Source organism: Chionomys nivalis, chromosome 19 (assembly GCF_950005125.1).
Source record: "Chionomys nivalis chromosome 19, mChiNiv1.1, whole genome shotgun sequence".
NCBI classification, from domain to species: domain Eukaryota; kingdom Metazoa; phylum Chordata; class Mammalia; order Rodentia; family Cricetidae; genus Chionomys; species Chionomys nivalis.
Window position 1 is genome coordinate 9737866 of NC_080104.1, and position 10224 is coordinate 9748089.

At 47.4% G+C, this 10224-nt stretch overlaps 1 protein-coding gene across 1 annotated transcript; it reads right to left on the reverse strand.

The window, feature by feature from the left end:
* Positions 1–652: 652 nt before the first annotated feature.
* On the reverse strand, positions 653–10020 carry LOC130862017 (CMRF35-like molecule 7). The gene is made up of 6 exons (XM_057751385.1): positions 9963–10020; positions 9393–9719; positions 7136–7211; positions 5820–5944; positions 2593–2651; positions 653–877 (listed from the first exon to the last, which is right to left on the reverse strand). The coding sequence occupies exons 1-6, from the start codon at positions 10018–10020 to the stop codon at positions 653–655; spliced, it is 870 nt and encodes a 289-aa protein (XP_057607368.1).
* Positions 10021–10224: the final 204 nt, after the last annotated feature.

Genomic DNA, 10224 nt, shown 5'->3' on the forward strand with positions numbered 1-10224 from the left:
AGGGCAGATGGCATCTTCTGCCCGAGGATCCTGGCAGGAGGATGTGGCATAGATGGTGCAGTTAGACACTGTCAGCAGGGGAATGGCGGTCCTCCAGACGGCAGAGGAGCCTTCTGTACTCTCGCAGAGACATGTGGCCAGTTATGGCGAAGACGGTCCCCGGTTCTGCTGTGGGTGGAAAAGCCTCAGAACACAGGCCAATGAAGGGCACTGCCCACATCTTAGTTTTCTTCCTGGCAGGGTCACCAGAGTTCCTGAGCGGGGATGGTTTTAGTAATAGGCTGGTGTGGGGAGGAGCTGGGGGTTGAGCAGATCTCCTCAGCTGACTTCGAGTTCCTGGAGAACTTATACAATATGCCTGGGTTTCAAGAGCCAGTGGAGAAGGAAGTGGTGGTCACCGAAGGAAGGGAGGTGAGAGTCACCGAAGGCGCTGGCCCAGGTCTCTATGCACGTAGACTGTCCCAGCAGCACTGGCCCTAGGCCGCCAGAGCGGAGCCACCAGGGGCCCACAAGCCCTCTCCATCATACTGTTCACCATCTTCCTTGAAGAAAGTGTGGCTCCAATAGTCTGAGACCATCTACACTGTAGGAAGTGGTTCCTCTGCTGAGACGCAGCTTTACACCTGTGTGCTCTGCCCTGTGTGCTCAGCCCTCAGTTCCTGGTTTCCACCTCTTGGGCAGCTGCCTTGGCTGGCTGGAGTCTGTTTCTAGAGACGCTAGCATATTCCACAGACAGAAGGGGGTCAGGCGAGGGCTTCTGGTAGGGCTGGGAACTGCTAGAGATGGAGTCCTGAGGGCTCGCGTGGTTGAGGTGGATGAGGGAAGCATAGCAAATGGTCTCCGTGTCCTCAGTGGACAGGATTTGCTGATTGACGTCCTAGAATCAAAGTAAACAGACGTCTGTTGATAGAGGAGCAACTGCGGTCACCAGTGGCCCGAGAGTCACCAGAACAGGGCAAAGGGACAGGACCGGAAAACAGGCTGGAGATAGGGTAGGTGGTTGAAAGCTCTGGCTGCTCTTCTAGAGGACCTAGGTTTGGTTCCCACAACCCACATGGCAGCTCACAATGGTCTGTTAGCTCCAGTCCAGGGGATCTGACTCCCTTTTCTGACCACCTCAGGCACCGTATACACATGGCATACATACATGTAGACCAAACACTCATAATTATAAACTAAGAATAAATAATCCTTTTCTTTACAAAGATATGAGATGTGGCCATGGACCTGCAGAGACTCTGGGTAGGAGTGGTGTGGAAAGTTGCCTTTCCTGCCACTGAGCCGACAAGCACTGGCCTCTCCAAGATCCTGCTCCAAACAGGAACCAAGGTTCACTCTAAATCCATGAAACATAGAGCTTGGTGGTAGGGAATAAGATACCATTAATCTGCATATATTTAATGTTGCTGATGGAGCACAGGGTCTTGCATTTGCATGGCAAAGACTACCACTGAGCTACAGCCCCAAGCTTTGTGAACAGGATTTCATTAGGTTGCCCAAGCTGGCTTGAAATTGGAGATTATCTGGCCTCAGCCTCATAAATGCTGCTACCATAACCTTCAAAGAACTTTTCAACAAGTTCTCCAAGTGAATCTTGTGCACATTCAAACTGGACGAGGGCTGAGTTAAAGGGACTTGTTAGAGACTCACTTCATGGAATCGATTCTAGTTTCTAAAGAGCTGGCTTAGATGGCCTTGGAGCCTTCTAGTTCTTGGCGTCTTTAGTATTGAGTCTCGAGTCTGCAGGGGAGACAGAGCTACCCACACAACCCACTCCTCAGGAGGACTTAGGAGACATGGTTCATCACATTTTCCCTCAGTGACTGGACCAGTGGCAGCTAGTCTGTAGACTGGCTGTGTCCTAAGACACAGGAAAGGCTGTCTCCCATAAAGGTGATGGTCAAGAACTGGTTCTACCAAATCCCCCCCCCCATCTAATCTTTGTCTGTTTCTCTCCTCTCCTCTCCTCTTCTCTTCTCTTCTCTTCTCTTCTCTTCTCTTCTCTTCTCTTCTCTTCTCTTCTCTCTCTCTCTCTCTCTCTCTCTCTCTCTCTCTTGTTTGAGTTTGGGAACACAGCACAAGAAATATAGAAAAGGAAACACATAAACAGGTCATAAGGACATGAGCAGTCACTGCTTAGAGCAAATAGAAACTGAACACAGAGCAGATAAACAATGACAGATGCCCACCGGAAAGACAGTTCACAACAGCAGATGCCCATCGGAAAGACAGTTCACAACAGCAGATGCCCACCGGAAAGACAGTTCACAACAGCAGATGCACACTGGAAAGACAGTTCACAAAAGCACATGCACACTGGAAAGATAGTTCATGACAGGTGCACACTGAAAAGCCCAGCTCACGATGACAGGTGCACACTGGAAAGCACAGTTGACGATGACAGGTGCACACTGGAAAGCACAGCTCACTATGACAGGTGCACACTGGAAAGCCCAGCTCATGATGACAGGTGCACACTGGAAAGCACAGTTGACGATGACAGGTGCACACTGGAAAGCACAGCTCACGATGACAGGTGCACACCGGAAAGCTAGGGTCCCCTAGTCCCAGAGGAGAGTCACTCCTACTTACAGTGGTTTCCTCCTTCTGACCTGGAAATTCTTCATAGATGTTGTGACGTTCGTTCTCAACTGTGAGGAAACCAGAAAGTTAGTGAGGGGATGTCCCACGTATCATCTCACCCAATTCCCATAGCAACACCAGGCTGGGACCCTGATGGAGGAGAGGCCTGGTCTTGATCAAAAGAATGGATTCTGCCTGGGGAGCTCCCAAGCACTCAGCACTAAGTAGTGTTGGAGGATTCTAGGAACCCTGATAGCCTGGCTGCCAGTGTCTGCTCTGCAGAAACCCAGTCAACTTCCTGGTCAGTTTCAGGTCACTCACTGCAAGTTCCGTATTTTAACATCAGACTTAAGTACGGTCTGTTCAGAGGTGGGGCTACAGTTGGAAGAGGTTGGCTTTCTAGTGTCTTGTGTCAAAGCCCTCAGGGTAATCATTTCCTATGAACACACCCTCCCACACTCACCCCCGTGTGCACACTCACACACACTTCTAAATGAAAACTCAGAATATGTGTGCCGGGTCTGGGCATGTCCCTGATCCTATGTTGTTTTCTAAAATGTCACAGTGACCCACTGAACTGATTGCATGACATTTGGAAACCAAGCATATAGAATTCTGAGATTCTCTCTTCCCTAAGGATTTTTTATAGAGCTTGAAAAGTCAACACTCCCAAGCTCCAGGAGCTCTTGTTCCACTCACACAGTCAAACCTTGTTGTCCAGAACTGTCTGGAGGGCGCATGGAGAACAAATGTGTGTGCACAGAGGGCAGAACAAAGCAGCAAACGAGGCAGAAGCCAGCTGAAGGCCACGGAGTTCATGTGGGATTAGTGCTAAAACCCAAAACTTGGAAGACTGACAAATCCCTCAAGAACCGGAAGAAAGCTGGGTGTGGAGGTGTCACAAGTCTTTAATCCTGGCACACAGGACGCAGAGGTGGGCAGATCTCTACATCCGAGGCCAGCCTGGTCTACGCAGTGAGTTCCAGGACAGCTCGGGCTACACAGAGAAACCCTGTCTGGAAAAAACCTTAAAAAATAAAAATCCTGAGGGAAGACAATTTTTCCTTGTACCACGTTCACTTTTGGGGGTGTAAGTATGTAAGTGTGAGGGGTGCATGTTCATGGGCATGTGTAAGTGTGTGCACATGTGTATAGAAGCCAAGGGACCACCCTGAGTGTTGTTCCTCAGGAGCTGTCCACGTTGTTGTCCCAGTCTCCCACTGGGACTGCACTTGCTGTTTCTGGGAATCTGATGATGAAGCTGGTGAGCCTGTCTCCACCTCGCCAAGGCTGGCAGTACAACTGTGCGTTCTGATTTCTATAAAGGTGCCGGATGTCAAATTCAGGTCCTCATGTTTACACAGCAAACACTTTACCAACTGAGTCATACCCAAGCCCCTCAATGTTTACTAAGTTCAGTGGTAGAGTGTGTGTTTAATATGCCTGGGGCCTCGGTTCTTTTCTTAGCACCACAAAGGGAAACATTATTGTGTATACTTTGAAATGTGTATATATAATACACATTACATATTATAAGATTTTGAATACATAAGATGGTTAATAGCATAGAACAATGAATTGGCCTGCTTTTATCCCTGTTGCCAAGACAAACACCCTGACATAAAAGCATCTCAGGAGAGGGAAGGCTCATCTGTTAACAATTACAAGTTACAATCCATCATTTCAGGAAGAACTCAAGCAGCTAGAACAAAGAGAAGACACACATTCTGCTTGTCTGCTCTCAGCTAACTCCTTCCTTACACTCTTTACAAGCCCCTGCCTGGGGAATGGTGCTGCCTGCATGGTAGGCTTACTGCATCAGCTAACAATCATGCTAATCCCCTCCTGCTGCAACCATGCTCGCGGAATAACCTGGTTTAGAGAGTTCTCTGGTAAGACTGTCTTCCCAGGTGATTCTACGTGGGTCAAGCTGACAATGAAAAACCTAACAGCACACCCGTATCCTTACTTTGGCAAGAACAGTAATAAGCCACTCATGTGGTCGAAATACAGGGTATGACGTATTATTCTTACCCATGATCTTTGTGTTGTACATTAAATCCATTGTCTCATTCAATCTGCATAGTTACTATTTTGTATTTTTGACCTACATGTATCTCTGCATTTGACTACATACATCTCTGCATTTGACTACATACATCTCTCCACTTTGACTACATGTATCTCTGCATTTGACTACATGCATCTCTGCACTTTGACTGCATACATCTCTGCATTTGACTACATACATCTCTCCACTTTGACTACATGCATCTCTGCACCTTGACTACATACATTTCTGCATTTGACTACATGCATCTCTGCATTTGACTACATGCATCTCTCCACTTTGACTACAAGCATCTCTGCACCCTGACTACATACATCTCTGCATTTGACTACATGCATCTCTGCATTTGACTACATGCATCTCTCCACTTTGACTACATGCATCTCTGTACCCTGACTACATACATCTCTGCATTTGACTACATGCATCTCTGCATTTGGCTACATGCATCTCTGCATTTGACTACATGCATCTCTGCATTTGACTACATACATCTCTGCATTTGACTACATGCATCTCTGCATTTGGCTACATGCATCTCTGCATTTGACTACATACATCTCTGCATTTGATTACATGCATATCTCTCCACTTTGACTACATACATCTCTACATTTTGACCTGCATACATCTCTGCACTTCCTTCCTCATCCTGAGAAAGACAATTTTTTAAATGTTATAAACATGTACTTCAATATCATTAACCAAAAGTTCTTTATGTAGACTTAGCAAGTCCCTAATCACAAAGTTGACTGGAGAGGTGGCTCCATAGTTTGGAGCACTGGCTGCTCTTCATGATAACTCAGGTTCAATCACACGGTGGTTGACAACTCTCTGTGACTCTAGTTCCAGATGGTCTGATAGGCACCAGGCACGCACATGGTGCCTACAAATACATGCAAGCAAAGCACCATACACATGAAATAAAATAATTTTAAAAATTGAGATGAAAAAGTATATGATCCAAAATCCTAGCAAATAGGTGGGGAGTTGGGGCACCTGTAGGTAAGTCAACCTGAAGGCTATGAGGAACTGGTCCCTTCAACCGCATCCCCCTCATTCAAGACCACCAGGTCTGCCACCTTGTGAAGGGAAAGGGAGCCAGTTGGACACTTTGCTTTTCAGGTCAGTTTCCTTGATGGGAAAACAAACAACATGGGCTCACCTTTCTGGGCTCTTCCTCGAGCATTCCTGAGGTACAGGACCACAAGGACAACAAATAGGAGCAGTAGCAGAACGGCCACTGCCACACCAGCAATGATGCCCTTCCACATCCAGTTATCCGGAGGGCTGTGGAAGAAGGGTTAGCGGGGTGAGGAGAGCCAGAGCCCAGAACACTGCCTGCCAGAGAACCTTGTTCCCCAGGCCTCCAGTTCCCACAGGCCCTCCCACAACCCAGCCTCTTCTGGGGTCCCGTGCTCAGCTGGTCAGGGGACAGCTTCACTGTGCAGTGGGCCTGCCTTGTAGGTCCTGCGGTCTCCATCATAGGGGAACGCTGAAAATGTCACAAGCTATTGCTCCTTTTCTTTTTCAGTCTTCTGCCCCTAACTTCCTTTTCAACCCTGAACTTGCCAGTTCCAGCCTCCTTCCTACAGGGATCTTGTACTACTGGCCACGCACTGTCAAGGACACTGATAACATCTTAAAAGGCACAGAGCAGCCTCCTGTGACATAGAACAAGCTAGAGCCTGGGCTGGTGGCACAGGTGGCACAAGTTTTATCACTCAGAGGGCTGAGGTGTGAGGACCAAAAGTTCAGTGCCACTTTGCATGATAGAGTGAATTAAAGACCAGCTTGAGATGTTGAGTGAAATCATAATCTCAAAATAGAAAATATAAGGCTGAGAGTACAGTACCTAACTCTTGCCCATAAATCTGAAGTCTCAGTTTCAGTCTTCACCATAAAAGATAAATAGATGATCGATAGATGATAGCTAGGTTATAGATAGATAGATGATAGATAGATCGATGATAGATCACGATAGATAGATAGATAGATAGATAGATAGATAGATAGATAGATAGATAGATAGAGGGATGAGGATAGATAGATGATAGATAGGTTTTAGATAGATGATAGATTGATGATAGATGATAGATAAATATATAGATGATAGAAGATAGATAGATAGATAGATAGATAGATAGATAGATAGATAGATAGAGGGATGAGGATAGATAGATGATAGATAGGTTTTAGATAGATAGATGATAGATTGATGATAGATAGATGATAGATAAGTATATAGATGATAGATAGATAGATAGATAGATAGATAGATAGATAGATAGATAGATGATAGACAGACATTGGAATATTACTGTGATCTCATTTTGCAGATGAGAAAATTGAGGCCTATATAAAATGACCAAAAGTGGCCATTTAACTACATCTGTCCTGTGAGAGCTGGCATCGGTCAGGGTGACAGTTGGGAACTACAGTCAGGAGAGTGGGGGAAACACAAGACTCAGAGTGCAGTACCTGTAAATGACAGGGCTGGTGGCAGAGCTGGTGACAGAGGTCAGGACTGTTGTCTTCCAGGAGGTCGTGGATGGGGCTAAAGATGTGAGAAACCATAATGAGCACAGCATCTGTCTTTCCACGCCCACCCAAGCCCCAGGCTCCTGCCCCTGGAAGAGGATGACCCCACACGTGGTTCTGGAACCAGCAAGTGAGGACTCTGCCCCGCCAGAAAGGCCATGCTGTGCTGTGAATGGAGCTGGAGTCACGTCCCGAGAAGCCACAGCACATGTGACTGTAAATGAGGCCTCTCCGGCTTCCTGCGTTCTTTCATTTGAAGATTTTTGTTATCTTTATGTGTATGTGGTGGGGGTGATGTGTGAGTGCAGTGCCCCCATGGAGACAGAGGTATGGGATCCTCTGGAGCTGGAGTCACAGGCTGCTGTGAGTCATCTGAAGACGGGGCTGGGGACCAACCCAGGTCCTCTGTAAGAGCAGCAAACACTCTAATCACTTAGCCATCTGCCCAGCCTGCAATCTTCTTTTTAAACTGTGTGTGCTTATGTACATGTATGTGCATGTTTGTGTGTATGCAGGTGCACATGTGTGCATGTATACACGTATATGTGTGCATGTATGTGTATATATGTCAGTATGTGTGCGGTGTATGTATGCATGTGTATATATGTGAGTATGTGTATGTGTGTGCATATATACATGTATATGTGTGCATGTGTGTATGCGTGTGTATATATACATGTATATGTGTGCATGTGTATGTATGCATGCATATATACATGTGCATGCATATGTGTGCACGCGTATGTGTGCATGTGTATATATACTTGGGTATGTGTGAGTGTGTGCATGTATATATGTGTACATGTGGATGCTAAAGGGAAATTTTATATAGCTTTACTCTAGTGTAGTCCATTTAATTTTATTTAATTTTTGAAGCTGGGCTTCTCACTTGCTGGACTTTGCCAGTGAGCCCCAAGGATCCTCCTGTCTCCATGTCGCCGGTGCTGGGATTGCAAGCATGTGCGTACATGCCCAGCTTTGTCTTTAATGTGCATTTGTGAACTGAACTTGCACAGTGACTCAGATAGGTTTTCCATAATTATGATAAAACACTCTGTTCAAAATAACTTATGGGAGAAAGAATCTGTTGCAGTATACAGTTCAGAGTGCAGCAGATAACAGCAAGGAACTCAAGACAGCATGAGCCGGAAGCAGCTGGTTGCAGGGCAACCACAGTCAGGCAGTAGAGAGCAATGAATGCCCTTAACTCACTTCCCCTTTTATACTGAGTCTGGAACCCCAAGCTTAGGGAATGGAACCGCCCACTTTTAGAATGGGTCTTCCCAGCTCAAACTAAGATAATCCCTCACAGCTGAGGCCAGATGCCTGCCTCCCTGGTAATTCTAGGTTCTGCCATATTAACGACTACAACCATACAGGGCAAGCACTTTACATGCTGAGCCATCTCCCCAGGCCTGTGTCCACTGTGTCTGAATAAATAAAGGTCATACATAATGCCACCCCTCCATGGAGTGTGCCTGGGTCAAAGCTTTCCTGAAATAACCTCTAGGTCCCCCTACAACCAAAGGGCTGGACATCTCTGCAGCAGGGAAAGCCCTGGGAAGAGCTGTTCAAATTGTGAGCACATGAACATGAAAGACTGATTCAGAGCCTTCCGGCATTGCAGTCTTCCGCATGAGATACACAAGAGACTCAAGCCACTAACAGCAGCCTCTGGGCCACCTTCCCAGAGCTCAGAGATTCTCAGTCATCAAGAGCAGATCCTGGACGAGGACCGCATCTCCCAGCCTTCCCCACTAAGCCCTTTGTGTGCCTCTCTGTGTAGCTGTCTCCTCTTGGTTCACATTCTCAGTACATTCTACATTTGCTCTGAAGTCTCTCTCATTTGATGGAGAAGAACCCCTGGAGAGAAGATTTCTGATGGGATTGCAGGAAGGGGTGTTCAAAAATGAATGGCTGTGACAGCTGGAGGGAACAACAAGATCCTTCAATAAACAGAGTTCTGTTAGCAGCAGCAGCAGCAGCAAAAGTGTTTAGAGTAACTGGTAAATACTGCCCAGAGATCAGAAAACCTGGGTTCTAGGGTTGGCTCTGCCCTGAACCAACAGGTGGCCTTGGGGAGTTCTTCCCTGTGCCCCAGTTCCCAGCTATTAGAAGACACAGTTTCTAGATTCCTCTCCAACTCTGGATCCTGGTGACAGGAAAGCTGACAGCCACATAGAGGGGGGAAGCTCACCTCTTGACACCACCAGGCGGATGGCTCTGAGAACACTGATCATTCTGCGATTGTCACGGATCCCACAGAAATAGAGACCCGAGTTTCTCACCGTGAGTGCCGTCATGATGACAGTGAAGAAGTGAGAGCCAGGATGGTCCCGGATGGAGAATTTTGGCCGCTGAGCTTCTGTGCTGAGACTGGACACTAACACTTTACAATCTCCTGCTGATGTTTGCTGACACCACACCTTCACGTTGACATGTTGGCTGTGATCATACCGGCAATTCACATAAAAGGTCTGGCTCTCCATTGCTTGCACTAACTCTGCATCCTCTGTGCAACAGCCTAGGAAAACACACACCCTTCAGATCAGAGAGTCCCCCAGTCTCCACAGCAGGGCTAGGAGATGGGCTCCCTTCTCAGGGACTGACCTCTTTGTGTCTATGCTCAGGATGCAGCTTAGAGCCAGTCACTGGCCACAACACAACATATGTTCCGCCTTTCCAATAGACCCATTTTTCACACCTCCCAACCCCTTCTCTCTCCTCTCCCTGGTTTCTTCCCTCTATTCTTGTCCCCTGTCCTCACCTGAGGCCAGGAGCACCAGCAGGATGGGGGATAGCAGGTATGTGTCCTCGCAGGCCATAGGTCCTCTTCTCGAGCTGTAGGGGAGCAAGCAGGGAAGGAGGGAGGGATGCTCTGAGAAGAGGACACCAGGGCAGGGCAGGGTCCAGGCAGCCCCCACAGCCAGTGCAGGGTGAACTGCTGAGGAAGCCGGGTCCTCCAAGGACAAGAGGGAAGCTGAGCAAGGCTTGTGCGACCCTGTGGCTCCTCCAGCACAGGCTCTGGT

What these genes read in the sequence shown, in the direction of transcription:
- LOC130862017 (XM_057751385.1), bottom strand. Translation starts at nt 10,020, where the DNA reads ATGGCCTGCGAGGACACATACCTGCTATCCCCCATCCTGCTGGTGCTC. An exon ending in CCGCCTGGTGGTGTCAAGAG is followed by an intron (nt 7,212 to 9,392) that starts GTGAGCTTCCCC and finishes TCACATCTTTAG; the next exon opens with CCCCATCCACGACCTCCTGG. An exon ending in TCGAGGAAGAGCCCAGAAAG is followed by an intron (nt 2,652 to 5,819) that starts GTGAGCCCATGT and finishes GTTTCCTCACAG; the next exon opens with TTGAGAACGAACGTCACAAC.